Source organism: Rhineura floridana, chromosome 9, assembly GCF_030035675.1.
Source record: "Rhineura floridana isolate rRhiFlo1 chromosome 9, rRhiFlo1.hap2, whole genome shotgun sequence".
In the NCBI taxonomy this organism is placed as follows: Eukaryota; Metazoa; Chordata; class Lepidosauria; order Squamata; family Rhineuridae; genus Rhineura; species Rhineura floridana.
This window is the reverse complement of record NC_084488.1, coordinates 10,746,394-10,762,205: the sequence shown is the minus strand read 5'-3', so window position 1 is coordinate 10,762,205 and position 15,812 is coordinate 10,746,394. Positions and strand designations below refer to the sequence as shown.

The following is a 15,812-nucleotide window of genomic DNA, read 5'->3' as shown; positions in this document are numbered from 1 at the left end:
TATCCGATGTGGAACAGAGAGTGGTTTGACAAATTCTATCCCAACATCTACCGGAGTAAGACAAGGTTGTATACTCGCCCCACTACTTTTCAATCTTTTTTTAAATGACCTGAACGACTGCTGCCTTTCTTACGACTTTCATATCCCAAAGATCGCAGAAGAAAGATGCCCTTTACTTCTTTATGCTGATGATGCTGTAATTCTTTCATTATCAAAGGTTGGTTTAAAACGGATACTAAGGGCCTTTATGACCTACTGTACAGCGAATCATTTAAGCATTAATTTTACTAAAACGAAAATTTTAGTATTTTCAAAACGAATAAGAACCCCGTTTTGGAAAGTGAATAACCACCTTATCGAACAAGTAACACACTACAAATACCTCTGCATCAATTTTCAGTCTTCCATGAATTGGTCGTTCCATCTAAAAACAACGATTAGGAAAACAAAAAGTTCTTTAAATAACTTGATCCGATTTTTCTATTATAAAGGGGGACAATTCATCCCTGCGATCATACAAATATTCAAAAATAAAATCATACCCCAAATTTTATACGGAGCCCCAATCTGGATTCATTCTTTGGATCCCCAGGTGAAATTAGTTGAATCAATTTTATCCTCCTTTCTTCGTCGGCTGATAGGTGTTCCTAGATGCGCGCCATTGGCGGCGCTGAGACTTGAGTGCGGGTTCCTGTCCATGGAATGCCAGGCTTGGTTGGCATCTGTCAACTACTGGATCAAAATTTCCACTGACAATAAGTCAGGACTTATTCCAAAGTCCAAAGTCCAAAATAGGAATTCCAAAATTCCTATTTTGGAATGATAATTGGCCCTCTAAATGGAATTCTAATTTGGAAATGAAACTTCAACAAATGGGCCTTTCAAAGGAGTTTCTAGTGTCTCAAACGCCAAATGACGCACTAGCAATAATACGTTCACGAATCAAAGACATTGATTACCAAATTACTATGTCTAAGGCATCTAAAAGATGCTCCCCAATGTATTTGAACATACATCTTCCCCCTGAAAGGATCAGCATGTACTTAGATCTACTTACAATTCCAAAGTTTCATTTAATGTTCTCCAAAGTGAGATTTAATTCTTTACATTCGGCGGTTATGGAAGGGAGATTTAAAGGGATCCCATACGAACAGCGTATCTGCCCATGTGGTGCTGACATTGGAACCCTTCCCCATAGTATTCTCGTTTGCTCTTTGTACACTCAGATTCGTGCTAAATATTTGGATGTGATTCTGACAAAAAATAAGTCTCCTGGAGCAGCTATAGTTTACCTACTATCTGGGTCAGATAAACAAATTACCTTACAGGTTGCTAAGTTCATACACGCAGTGCAGCAGATTCGTATTACTTTCTCATCAGTATAATGTAAATATGTATACAAGGTTTAATATTGTTTTACCTTCCTACTTCTAATGTAGCATGTATGCTCACCTATTTTTTTTCTTTCTTTGGGTCTAAGACTGTAAAATAAAGGTTGTTGTTGATGCTTGCTGACGCTGATCTACCCAAAAGGCTGTGGGGTGACACGATCGTGACTGCAACGTATATCCAGAACAGATTGCCATCCAAGGGCACCACACACACCCCATTCCAATTGTGGCATGGCAGGATTCCAAACCTGGCACATATCAGAGTGTTTGGAAGCATTGCTTTTGCCTACATAGCAAAACAAAAGAGGCAGAAGCTAGATGCCAGAACAGAACAGACTATTTTGATAAGATATGCTCCTGGTAGCAAAGGCAACGGAGTTATGAACCAAAAGACAGGTGAAGTCAGCACAAGACACGTTGTCTACTTCGATGAATGAAGCAGAGCTGACAAAAGAGGGACTGTGCTAGATTTCTCAGAAGAGCAAGGACACCACGTCCAGTTTCTTATAGATATGCCAGTACCCACATACGAAATACCATTGACATCACAGATATCTGCACAACCTGACCCAGGCCTTGAACAAGAGGAAGAGGCAGAGATTGCAGAAAGTGATGATGAGGCTGAGAGAGGTACAGACGCAGATGAGAATGATGAGATGACTGGACTGGAAGATGCTGCAGAGCCAGACCAGGTGCCAGAACAAGCTCCCAGTTCCTCATCGCGAACCAACAAGGGTGTACCACCTCTACGCCTGTCCTACCTCGCAAGGTTGGCGCTACCCAGAGAACCATCGACTTGGGAGGAGATCAAGCAGATGCTGAGATCTCTGAGGCTGAGAGGCAGTGACTGGCCCAAGGTCGCCCGGTGAGCTTCATGGCTGTGTGGGGATTTGAACCCTGGTCTCCCAGGTCATAGTGCAGCACCACTACACCACACTGGCTCTCTTTTTTTTTTTAGAATGTGTTAAAAAAAACAAAGAGAGAAGCAAGAGATAAGAACTAGGAAGACAGATGAGGGAGTATGATCGTATATGCAGGAGGCATGCTGTTGACTCTACAAAGCAATAAAGCTAGGGGTTCTGCTACCTGTAAATAACTGCACATTTCGAGAACCACTTAGCTGGATGTTGGACAGCCTCACTAGGAAGATGTGGGAACAACCACATGGAAATGGTCAGGTGTCCAAGAAGTGACTATCAGTTGGCAATTATTTACAAGTATAAGTCAAGCTGCATGACCATGTAATAGCAGAGAAATACCTGCTCAACTAAGAGCTGGGTCTTTCACTGAAGTGAGCTAAATGGAGCTGGACATCCCTAGGGTCAATTCTCAGGTTCTATTCACAATCCAATAGAAATGTGCTTGCTCCAGAACCCTTTTTCCAAACTGGTTCTACCACTTCAACACTGCACATTTGGGAGGCATAGGTAGTCTGGTTTATTATATATAATATGGGATGTATCAAAAGTTGTTCTGGGCTGCAAAACCTAGTTCCTATGTTATAGGAGATCTTATCAGTTTTATTGCTAGGGTATGGGGGGCAATCTACTTGAGGGTATTTTGAGACAAAACAAAACTTACACATATTAGGGCACCTCTAGGCCACAGTCTCCGGTTAGTTGGGATCAATGACTTAGGGTGTCCCAAAACTGATTTCAAGGTGTAGAGCTCTCCTTGTGGTGCATTAAAGGTTTGTTACATGGCTGTACAGACTAGGGCCTTTGGCACAGTTGCATCTGCCCTATGGAAAACACTTCCCCATAGAGATCAGACAACACTTTTTGTCAATCTATGAAATACTTTTTTAAAAAATAAAAATCTTGCAGGCTTATCTCATCTTCTGCAGAGATTAGCTTATTCACTGACACTATTTGTTGATAGCATTTTATGAGAGTTTTATTTTCCATGTTTTATACTATTTTGTTTTAATTTTGCACACTGCTATGATTTTATTAAATATTTAGCAATCTATGAATGTTTCAATTAAAAATTAAATATAAACATGAAGGGCAAAAAAGCACTCATGAAGATACTTTGGTCCATTTCACTCATAGAGGCAAGCCAAGGTACAGCATTCTTTGAGTACACACACTTTTTTTGTGGTGATATTTATTTCTCTGTAATCTTCTACCTTGCGTTTAGTTTTATTTTTAGAAAGACAGGATATAAATGTCTAAATAAATAAATAAAAACATGTTATACGTCCACCTAAAAATATCATGTGTGAAGTGCTCTTTCAACTACAAAGGATCACAGTTGCCTCAAATTTTGTGCTATGTTTGCTTGCAATCAGGACTTAGAGGAAGCCATTCCCATTATTCTTTCCCATCAAGTGTGTTTCAAGTAGGTTCTTGTGTTCTCCTGCTGCCAGAGGAAAGAGAAATGTAATGAGGAAATATCTTCCAGAACAACATGAGACTTCATAGCTATAAGCAATAATGAAACTCTGACTCAAGGTACCTTCTTCCTATTTACAACAGATTTGTCATCATTACCGTCAATCCATTTTCAGCACCCTATTTTATCTATCGACCACAAACTCCAGCTGCAAGAAAAGGATATAAGTTTAAAGAATAATAAGATACCTTCAACCTGGTATGCTGCTGTTGCTGCACCCCATGCAAATTGTTCTGGGAAGGAAGCACCTTCTGGATTCCAGCTGCAGTCAGCACAAGAGTCAAGGGCAGCAGAGTCAGTGGAGAGAGCTGAGGCCATGTTGCTGGGAAGATGTGTCTCTTTGTCAATCAACAAGTACTTCCTATTCTCCTTCTACTTTTGCCCAGAGCACATTTGTGTCAACCAGACAGGAAAGTGACACATCAACTCCAGCTCTCCAGAATAAATCTTGCTTCATTCCTAAGGCAAGGTTCAGAGGGCAGTGTTTTATCTCCTCTGCTACTGTTGTAAAGGGAGAAAAGCGATTGAGCAAGTTACATGGACTTTGTCTTCAGGGAACATCTTAAGAATATTCTCCTGCATAAAAAGGTGCAGGCTTCTAGGGTAGGCCAACATGCTTTAAGGGAATAATTTTTTATTCTCCCCCCCCCAAAAAAAAAAATACAAGAGGATGTTGCTTATATCAAACACTCCCAACTTCAAGATAAGAAATACTACACAAGCAGCCCTAGTGAATTCCAAAAATAAAGCAGAACATTTCATAGCAGTTTGTTTTAACTATGGGTTAGAGTTACATGTAAACCCAGCACCTTTCCTTAATCATGGTTTGTTTGGCTCTCCAAGCTATTAAGGCCTAAAGCAAGAGCCGCTAGAAAACAAACCATTATTTGTTTGATTGTGTGTGGGATAATTGTGGCTAACTCATGGTTTATTAAATAAGTGGCTTAGTGTTGCGTGCTAAACCAGGTCAGATACACAACTGTGCCCTCAAACATAGACAATTTGCACCCATAGTATATCTTCTATTCATTATAAAAATATGAACATATCCCCAAATGTGAACATAACTATTATAAACAGCTGGCAACCCTATAAAAGACATTCATAGCCACCATACGCAGGTCCCTTTAACTTGCTCCACATGGTATCTTAGCATAGAGAAAGCCAATTTGGTGGAGCCAGCTCACCAGAGGTTGGGGTGATCATTTTGGATGCTTGCAATGGTGTGGACAAAGTAACCCAATTAGCAGTGTTAACATGTTCCAAAAAAGTGGCCCACTGATGCTAAATAGTCACCACTTGGACCAATTTAAAAAGGCTTCCACAACATTGTTGCCCACTCCTAGTTTATTAACAAATGGATCCTGCTTTGACTGAGATGCCCAGGCTATGTGAGAGCATAGTGACTTCATAACCATAGTAGAGGCCAAGTACAGTCTGAACATGGGAAGGAATAGGATTCCCAGCCATTTTGTGTTGGGCTTTTGGCTGTAAAATGATTGCTTTTGCTTTGGAGGCTCTACTGCACAGGAGGATCAAAACTTCAGAGGACATTTTGTTCAAGGGAAAACTGTGCATAGGAGAGTCAAAGAATCAACCTAGGAACCTGGCAGTTAAGGGGAAGTAAAGACTTAACCAGGAATCTACACTCCTTCTGAATGGCTAAAAGGCTGGGAGGCAAAACAAAAATATTGTATACAAGTCAAGCTGAAAATAGAGTAGTTCATCAGAAGATTGATTGATTGATTTTTGATTGATTTTAATATTTCTACCCCGCCTTCCGGCCAAAAGGCCCTCAAGGCGGCTTACAAAAAATATAAAAATACACCAATAAAACATTAATAATATATCAATAAAACATCAATAATACATCAATAAACAATAAAAACAATACAATTTGTAATACAATTCAAAGTTAACACAAACTACCTCTCCCCTCACTTTGGCAAAATAGGTGTTATAGACATTGGGCTACTTTGCAAGGCTAGCCACACTCTCTCAGTCATAGTCCTATTCCCATAGTTCTGGGAGTGGCACAGCCCTCTCAGCCGGTGGAAGTTCTGGCCCTGGAGCCGCCAGTTCACCTTGCGAGGGTCCCAAAGGTGGAGCCTGATGGGGGGGAGGGAGAGCAAGAAGCCGCTGGAGACCTTTCCTCGCCACGGCCTTCCTGCGTCTTGGGCCACAGCAGCATCCGTGGATGAGAAGCAAGCAGCCCCCAAGAGGAGACAAGCGCCGGAATAGCTGTCTTGAACTGGAGTGCAGGGTCTTTTTCGCCCCCCCCCATGTCCTCCTGCAGCAAGACGAAGAGGATCCCGACGGAGTTGTGGATGCCAAAGATGGAGCCGTTGCACCAGGTTTGTTGTTGAACATGGAAGAAGAGTTGCTGGAGCAGAACCAATCTCTGGGTTGCACTCCCACTTTGGAACTGTTAAGGGACGGGTTGAAGCAGGGGCAAAAGAATGGATTGCTCTTCCTCCACCCACTGTGGCCTTTGGCGTTGTTGATGACCAGGAGCCGCTGGAGCCGGCTAGCCCCGCTGCGGAGCGCCTGCCTGGCCTGGAGCACATGCTGCAGCCCCTCGTCTGAGGCCAGGTCGGCAGGCAGGCCCTGCACGCGCAGCACCGGGCAGGCAGTGCACAGCTTGCCCTCCAGCTCGCCCAGGGCACTGGCCGAGCGCACCACCAGCAGCAGGGCCGAGCCGGGTGCCAGTCGCAGGGCCATCAGGCGCGCCAGGCTCCGGCCCAAGCCCCGCGATGCGCCAGTCACGATGCACACGGCTCGGCCCGGCTCGGCCTCCATATCCGCACGTTCAGGAAGGTTGTGGAAATAGAAACTTCAACAGCTGGAGTTGAAGAGCTGCAAGAGAGAAAAATATCTGAAACACTTTAAGAGAGCTGGACACTAGAAAGGGAGCACAAGGAGAGGACTATGAAGGGACACTGAACTTGAAGTAAGGGATGCAAACTGATAAGTTAGGGAAACTGGCTAGAATAGACATAGCTGGATGCATTTATCTCTGTTTATGATTTGCTCTTATGGAAAACGACTCAAACTAAAATTGTAAGAGTGAGTTAAAATGATTTCAGTTTAACTTGTTGCCGTACTATATCTGTAATTAAAAGCATGATTTGTTTTGGAAAATTTTGGTCTGAAGCCTTGTTATTCAACCCACGCCCATGTGCCATACCCAATTAGCAGTGTTAATATGTTCCAAAAAAATGGCCCACTGATGCTAAATAGTCACCATTCGACCCAGTATTAGGTGTAGGTTGGGTTGTCAAAGTCCAGAAGGTTAAAGGCGCTGTTTAATGGAGGCAGCCAGAGTAAAATAAAGATATCCACTTGGTGACAGCAGTGCAATCAACAGGAGGAGGAGTTGGTGTGGCTGATTTTCTTGCCTTCCTTCCCTCTCATGCTGTAGGCTATAGCCCATTTTGGCACAGGCCCATAGACCCTTTCTGAAGGATGTCTTCCAGCAGCTCTCTTGGGACATATGCTGATGAGCCATTCTAGGTCATGTCCACACCATGCACTTAATGCACTCTTATACACTTTAAGAGTTATAGCTTCCCCCAAAGAACCCTGGGAACTGTAGTTTAAGGGTGCTGAGAGTTGTTAGGATGGCCTTAACAAATTACAGCTCCCAGGATCCTTTGAGGGAAACCGAGACTCTTACAGTGATATGAGTGCTTTAAAAGTATGGTATGGATGTGACCTGAATCAGCCTAACCTGGACTGGCCACAGGCCTAGCAGAACAGGAAAACAGATCAGTTTTCTCATCTCCACTTTGGCGCGTGAAGTTGAGATTTTGACAGAATGAATGAATGAATGAATTTATTTCGGTCATGGACAAGCCAACACAGTATGAACACAATACACAAATTACACAAATTGCACAATATACGATTTACAGCTTACAATAAAACCAACAGAAGGCATAAAATGTATAAAATTAGCAATACTAAAATATATCAAAGGAACCAATAATTAAAATAATTGATTCATCTCTAAGATCTTCTGTCTGCAGGTGGTGGCCACTGCGCAAAATTTAGCTACCCTGAGTGTCACCATTGGGCTAGTATCCGCTAACAAAAGATGGAGGTAGTCAGCTTCAGACTTTACAGAAAGCTCATGTAAGACAGGAGTAATAAGAATGTGCCGGAGGTCTTGGTAAAAAGGACAGTTCAAAAGAGATTTTGACAGTGTTGTGCTTCTTGCGTCTTTCTTCAGGCTAAGTATCTGAATCATCTAAATCAAAAGGAAAGACAAATACATTTAAAAGAAAATCATGAAGCATTGTTGGTCCCTTACTTTCATCCAGCCCAAGAATACAGATGTTTGTCATATAAGACAAAACTGAAAGGTCTGTAATAGCTAAGATATATTTTAAAAATATCACACTAGATGGCACCATTGCAACTTTCTTGTTCAGACATGGTAAGAAACTATTTTCCCTCTGACAGTAATAACACACACCCATTTTGATTTATGCCAAGGCCATTATTCCTGTTTATTGGGCCACAGGCAAAATGCAGTGTGGGTGGAGGGAGAAAAAGGTGAAACTCTATTAAGTGAATTCCAGACTTGTGCCATATTGCTTTCCTTTACATGGATCCTTTGACATTCAACCAGCAGTGTTGATCTACTATTCCAAATCATTAACGTGTATGATGTGTATGACTGGGGTTGGCACTGGATCCGGCTTTGACCAAACCTCAATGCTCAAGTTCATGTGTTTTATTTTAGCAAAACCATTTCTAAAAAAGTTAAAGCAAGCAACTATTAAAACTTTAGGAATCTTTGTAAAAATTGCACAGCAACTGGATCAGTGGCAGACAAATCTCACCCAGCTCTGCAGGGTCTGTTTATTACATTTCTATCCCTCTTTTCTTTCAAACTCGGGTACTTATAAATACTTTCTCCACATTTTACCTTCACAACAACCCTGTGAGTTAGGTTAGGCTGCAAAAGTGACCACATTGTGAGCATCATGGCTAAGCATGGATTTGAATATCTTTAGGGCAAATCCAACGCACTAGACATTATAACATCTTGGCCTACCTGAGAGGACATCAGTCTTGAAAATCAGAAATTGCTTCAGATAGCTTTCGTGTCCAATGATGAAAGTACATTTTCCTGTTTTCCTTACTGTTTTTAAATGTGGAACTTCAGCTAGGAACATTTAGGTGGATGGACAGAACTACTGCATATGAGATAGATGATGCTCATTGAGAATTTACATGAACCACTACTGTCAAGATTAATGTGGACATAAAAAGTGAGTCTCTTAATACTATATTCTAGCACAATCATTGGAACTGATCTGTTACATTTTCTTACACAAATTCTAAATGGAGAATTGGAAACCATTAAAAAAAAGTGCTGCGATATAGCCAGATTTTAGGAATATACCAATTACAGCAAATACAAAAATCCGCTTAAACTGGACATAACCACTCCTGCTCACTGAAATGAAGGGTGATGATAAACAACTTTTTGGTGGGTGGGTGGGTGAAGCCATTAATGCATTGCAGAGAAAATGGTATGACTTCTGATTCATTAATGTTCTGGAAGAGGGAAGAAATGGCAGATTAATTAAATTTGCAGATATTAAGAGTGGGAGGAGTGGAGACATTAGAAGCATGGACAGAATTGAACAATGCTATTCACCTTGGAAAGTGACAAACTACAGCTCGGTAGGAAATTGGGGGTGGGGAAAGAGACAGAAAACACCAGAGATTTAGTGGCAGGAGAAAAATATGACAAGAGGTAGCCATTCCAGTCTACCGAAAATTCTTGCGTTGGATCGCTCAAGATGGCAATCTTTCAGGAACATGTTTAAGTTAAGATCCCGGTCAGAATCAGAATTATTTATTTATTTTATTTTTTTATTTTATTAGATTTTTAAACTGCCCTATAGCTTTCTAGCTCTCAGGGCGGTGTACAAAAGGTAAAAACAGATTAAAATACAGTAAACATGATAACAATACATTGTAAAATATAGAAACAAAATCAAGACAAAGACAAATTAAAATAAAATAAAATTAAAATGCCTGGGCAAAGAGGTAGGTCTTTACCTGGTGCCGAAAAGATAATAAAGAAGGCGCCAGGCATATCTCATCAGGGAGGGCACTCCATAACTCGGGGGCCACCACTGAGAAGGCCCTAGCTCTGGTTATTACTCTCTGGGCCTCCATATGCGTTGGAACCCGGAGAAGGGCCTTCGATGTCAAACGTAGTGAACAGGCAGGTATATAGCGGGAGAGGCATTCCACCAGGTATTGCGGTCCAATGCTGTTAAGGGCTTTATAGGTAAGAACCAACACTTTGAATCTGGCCCGGAAACATATTGGTAGCCAGTGCAGCTGGGCCAGGACAGGGGTTATATGATCATATTTTTTAATCCCAGTAAGAACTCTGGCCGCAGCATTCTGCACCAGCTGAAGTTTCCAAACCGTCTTCAGAGGTAACCCTATGTAGAGTGCATTACAGTAGTCCAATCTAGAGGTTACCAGAGCATGGATAACTGTGGCAAGGTTCTCCCTGTCCAGATAGGGTCGTAGTTGGGCTACCAGCCGAAGCTGGTAGAACGCGTTCCGTGCCACCGAGGCTACCTGAGCCTCCAGAGACAGGAGCGGATCTAATAAGACCCCCAAACTATGGACCTGCTCCTTTAGGGGGAGTGTAACCCCATCTAGGGCAGGTCGGACATCAGCCATCTGGGCAGAGAGCTCCCCCACCAACAGCATCGCAGTCTTGTCAGGATTGAGTCTCAATTTATTAGCTCTCATCCAGTCCATTATCGCGGCCAGGCAGTGATTTAGTACATCAACAGCCTCACCTGAAGAAGATGAAAAGGAGAAGTAGAGCTGCGTATCATCAGCATATTGCTGGAAACGCACTCCAAATCTCCTTATGACCTCACCCAGCGGCTTCATATAGATATTAAAAAGCATGGGGGACAGAACCGAACCCTGCGGGACCCCATATTGGAGTACCCAGGGACTCGAGTAATGCTCCCCAAGCACCACCTTCTGGAGACGATTCTCGAGGTAGGAGCACAGCCACTGCCAAGCAGTGCCTCCAACTCCCAAGTCCGCAAGTCGCCCCAGAAGGATACCATGGTCGATGGTATCAAAAGCCACTGAGAGATCAAGGAGAACCAACAGAGTTACACTCCCTCTGTCTTTCTCCCGACAGAGGTCATCATACAGGGCGACCAAGGCTGTTTCTGTACCAAACCCCGGCCGAAAGCCCGATTGACATGGATCCAGATAATCAGTTTCATCCAAGAGAGCCTGGAGCTGGCGAGCGACCACACGCTCTAAAACCTTGCCCAGGAATGGAATATTTGCTACCGGTCTATAGTTGTCAAAATTTTCAGGGTCCAAGGAGGGTTTTTTTAGGAGTGGTTTCACCACCGCCTGTTTCAGACTAAGTGGTACCACTCCCTCTCGTAGAGAGGCATTAATCACCTCCTTGGCCCATCCGGCTGTTCCATTCCTGCCAGCTTTTATTAGCCACGAGGGGCAAGGGTCCAGGGCAGATGTGGTTGTCCGCACCTGTCCAAGCACCTTGTCCACATCCTCGAGCTGTACCAACTGAAACTCATCCAATAAAACAGGACACGACTGTGCTCTGGACACCTCATTAGGATCAACTGCTACAATATTGGAGTCAAGGTCCCGGCGGATGTTCGTGATCTTATCTTGGAAGTGTCTCACAAACTCATTACAGCGGGCTATTGATGATGTTATTGCGTTCTGGGGACCAGAATGTAAAAGTCCCCGAACAACTTTATAAAGCTCCGCTGGGCGGTTAGAAGATGACTGAATGGTGGCAGCAAAGTACTGCTTCTTTGCTGCCCTCACTGCCTTCACATAGAGCTTGGTAGAGACCTTCACAAGTACAAGACCACAGCCGTCGGGAGTTCGTCTCCATTTGCACTCAAGCCGTCTCCTTTCTTGCTTCATCACTCTTAGCTCCGGGGTAAACCATGGAGCCAATTGAGCTCTGCAAAGGAGAGGGTGCATTGGGGCAATCGTGTCAGCTGCCCGGGTCATTTCCGTATTCCACAGATTGACCAGGGTTTCAACAGGAGCGTCAGTTTTATCAGCCGGAAAACTCCCTAGAGCCTTCTGAAAACCCTCAGGATTCATTAGTCTCCGGGGATGGACCATCTTAATTGGTCCTCCACCCTTGCAGAGGGAAGAACACATTGTGAGACTAAACCTCAATAGGCGGTGGTCTGACCATGACAAAGGAATAGATGTAAAATCCCTCACTCCCAGATCACCATCCCCTAATCCAGTGGCAAAAATCAAGTCTAGAGTATGCCCCGAAATATGCGTAGGGCCAATAGTAAATTGAGACAGCCCCATGGTTGTCATGGAGGCCATGAAGTCCTGAGCCGCCCCGGACAAAGTGGTCTCAGCATGAATGTTGAGATCCCCCAATACCAAAAGTTTGGGGGATCGCAACACCAAACCCGCGACCACCTCCGTCAGCTCAGTTAGGGAGGCTGTTGGGCAGCAGGGTGGATGGTACACCAACAGTATTCCCAGTCTGTCTCGTTGACCCAACGCAATATGAAGGCACTCCAGACCATTAGTCACCTGGATAGGGTGCCTAACAAGAGGGATCGAACTTCTATAGACCACAGCGATTCCCCCTCCCCGACCCTCGGACCTTCCCAGATGCTGAACCGAATACCCAGGTGGGCATAGCTGGGAGAGATTAATGCCTCCCAGATCGCTCACCCAGGTTTCAGTAATAAACGCCAGATTGGCCACCTCATCCACAATTAAATCATGGATGAGGGGGGGTTTATTATTTACCGATCTGGCATTAAGAAGCAGCAACTGGAGATCCGAGGGTTGGCTGATAGAACTACCAGCAATCCTGTGGGTGCGGGGAGGACCGGAACACGGTACAGCAACCAATTGTCTGGGCCGAGTTCCCCTAAACTGGCATGTCCTCCTCACAACACCATACCTCCCATTGCCCATCACTACGCTAATAGGGGCCCCCTCTGGTCCTCCCTCCCCATACCCTACCCTCCCGCCCAGGCACATAATAAAAATAAAAATAAAATAAACAACAAAAGTCATAATCTATATACAATCACACCCACACTCATACAACCACTCATACCACCAAACAACAACAATGACGATAGTTGGCAAACAACAATAGCAGTAGTCGTCACAACAAGGGCCCAAAGACGGTAAAGGGCCCAAAAACAATGAATGCACTGAATGGAGCCAACCCGGAAAGCAGTGCCGGATCTAGAAACAGCTCGGAGCCGTGGCGCCCGCGGTCAAAGATGCCAAAGATGGAACACGACTCCCACTCTCGCCGCCACCAGGGGCTCCTCCGTGGTGCTCTCACCGCTACGGAGTTGCTCCTACACGGTGCTCTCTCGCCGCCACTCTCCCGCAGCTGGATCTGCGCTCCGTGGTCCAAGTTTTGGCAAGCTTCAGCCTCCCACACTTTAAGAGACAGCAAGAGTATGGAAGAGAGGGGTGCAGCGCCAGCTTCAAGGGTTGGCGTGCTCAGAAATCGGTCAAGGGACCACACCCCAGCAGAGGCCCCCTGGACGTATTCCTCCTCTTATCCATTACATCTTGGTTGTTCACCCACCTGTCATTCTGGCTCAGGCAGTGGTGGTGGTGAAAGGAAGGAGCAGCAGGTCCCACATCCTGCTTGCACCCTGACTCTTTGCCTGGCAAGCAAGCAGGTGATAACAAGGAGGAAGAAGAGGAGCAGCAGCTGGGAGTAATGAGGATGAAGAAGTGGACTTACTAAAGGAGGGGGGCCTGTACAGATTATTCTGCCCAACAGCCCTCCAAACCCTGGAACCAACACTGAAAGTATAGGAGGTGGGTCAGTTAGTCCAGAACCCCGAGTGGCTTCCCTCAACAACAAATTGCTCAGGCTGAGGGAGTGTAGTAGAACGTGGAGGTTTACAGCAGGGAGTGGCACAGGATGGTCAGTCAAGGATCATGTCCCCCCAGGATAAGGTGGAGTCTGACCAGTAATGCAGGCATCCCTGATTGAACTGCCAAAAGTTCCTTCCTCTGATCAGTGGTCCAAGTAGCAGAGAAAATACAAAACCAGTGGCTGACCCACCCACCGCAGCACTCCCCCTGAGCCCCATAACGTCCAACAGCAATTGAAGCTAGGCGGAGGTTAGAAGCAAAGCAGGTTATGTGATCGAGGGCCGAAGCAGTTACAGTTCCCCCTAGCTATTTGCCGTCACTACGCCTCCTCAAAGAAGGCTCGGCAACATAGAGCGTTGTGCAGCATGCCTGGCCAGAACTAATCTCTGGTTCCCAGTTGTCCTGCTGAGAGAACACGAAGGGTGGTTCCATCCAGCTGGCTTAAATTCTGGGGAAAGGAAAGGGCTCCTGCCGAAAGCTTTTAGAACACTCAACCAAGCAGGAGAGGCTTTGGGGAGTGGCTGGGCACCCTTTCCCCTTGTGCTCCCAGAAAGGAAAAGGAAGCAAGGGGCGCTTCTGCTGGTGCCCCACACCAACCCAGCTCTTCAGGGGCTGCCCATACTCTTTTAGTCAAGACCCGTTAGATCCCTTGTTTGCTCCAGCAGCTGTTCTGCCCCAAGTTCTGACTAGATATAGGAAGGTGCCACTTTCAGATGTCAAGAAGCAGCTGCCAAGTTGCAGGGCTTAGTGTCAGACAGCCGCAATGGCGCTTCCTGCTCCTCTGGCAAACGTCTTCACCTCTGCAGCTCCTGACCGCCTGCACCTCTCTTTTCTGTCCTTTCTCTCTCCTAATTTTCTTTCTTGTCTTGGCAACCCTCTACACATGATGACTGTTTCAGGAAACGTCGTCGCTGAGTATGGTTTCCCTTGGATGCTAGCTATGCTACCCAGGACCCATTTGCACCGACATCTTCCTCAACTACCCAGCTTTCACTTAAAAAACGATCAGCCCTTTTTGAAGCAAAGTGCAAAGGCGCTATTCTGATCAACCCTTTCGGGGAGAAATGAGGCCACACCAACCATTCAGTATTTTTAGCCAATAAACAAAGCCATGGCTATGATTAACATTTAGAGGAGCCGTGCTAGTCCTAAAGATAAGTGTAGTATAAGTGATACACTTATTGACTGTAGATGGGACTTGTTAGTTCATTTTGAAGCTTTCTTCTTCCCTGGTGAAGTACAGAAAACAATTGAGAAATCCAGGCTGTCAGTGTAGTGGTGATTGGGCAAGTACCATGTCTACCAAAACAAACAATAGCATCAAAGACAGGAATTGCTGCTCCAACATAGGCTTTCATGTTGGGGGGAAATCCCTCTGTATGTAAATATTTTAAAAGTTACATTGCTGATTCAAATAAAGCCCTTCGTTACTGTATCCACAATGCAGTTTCCGTGTGTGACTGAGATGGGTTATGTCACGCCTGCAAAGTAGCCCAGTGTTATCCTTATATTGCTGGGGGGGGGCACTGAGAGAGTAGTGTATGACAGCCCTCCAGTGCAGTCCAGTGCTGTTATCCAATTTCCTGATGTACTGGGATTTCCACAGGGCTGTGTGTGTGTATGTGTGCGCCCGCATGGTGCCCACATTTTGAGTGTTTGCATGTGAATACCAGTGTTTTCATGCAACGGCATGTGTGCAGCTGTCCTTTCTTCTGCTCCTTTCATTCCTGTAGATCAGTCTGTATTCTAAGTCTTTCCTGGCCCCTTGTCCCAGCCTTTGCCTTCCCCTTTCTCAAACTTCTTCCATCCCTCCTCCTCCTCCTCCTCCTCCTCCTCCTCCTCGTCTCCTAGGTCTCCTGCCTGCCATGCCCCTCTGGGTCATTAGACTTGCTTAACCAATCATTGTTACAGGTTTCCTACTTCCCTACAAATTCCCTCTTGCTTTTCAATATGACACATAGGAGCCACCAATGGTTCAGCTGCGGCAGTCTGTAAAAAGCTCAGTAATGTAACTTTTCAAAAGATTTCTGCAATACCATAACATGGTATTTTTCCACTTGCCCTCTTCTTTCCTAAGAAACA

General features: G+C 44.8%; 1 protein-coding gene across 1 annotated transcript in view; it reads right to left on the bottom strand.

The window, feature by feature from the left end:
* LOC133364068 (cytosolic beta-glucosidase-like) overlaps positions 1-4,106 on the bottom strand; it is a 72,616-nt gene extending 68,510 nt beyond the window's left edge. Inside the window, exon 1 of the mRNA XM_061584095.1 lies at positions 3,977-4,106. Coding sequence (XP_061440079.1) covers positions 3,977-4,106 — 130 coding nt within the window. The remainder of the gene's footprint in view (positions 1-3,976) is intronic.
* Between the last annotated feature and the right edge of the window lie 11,706 nt (positions 4,107-15,812).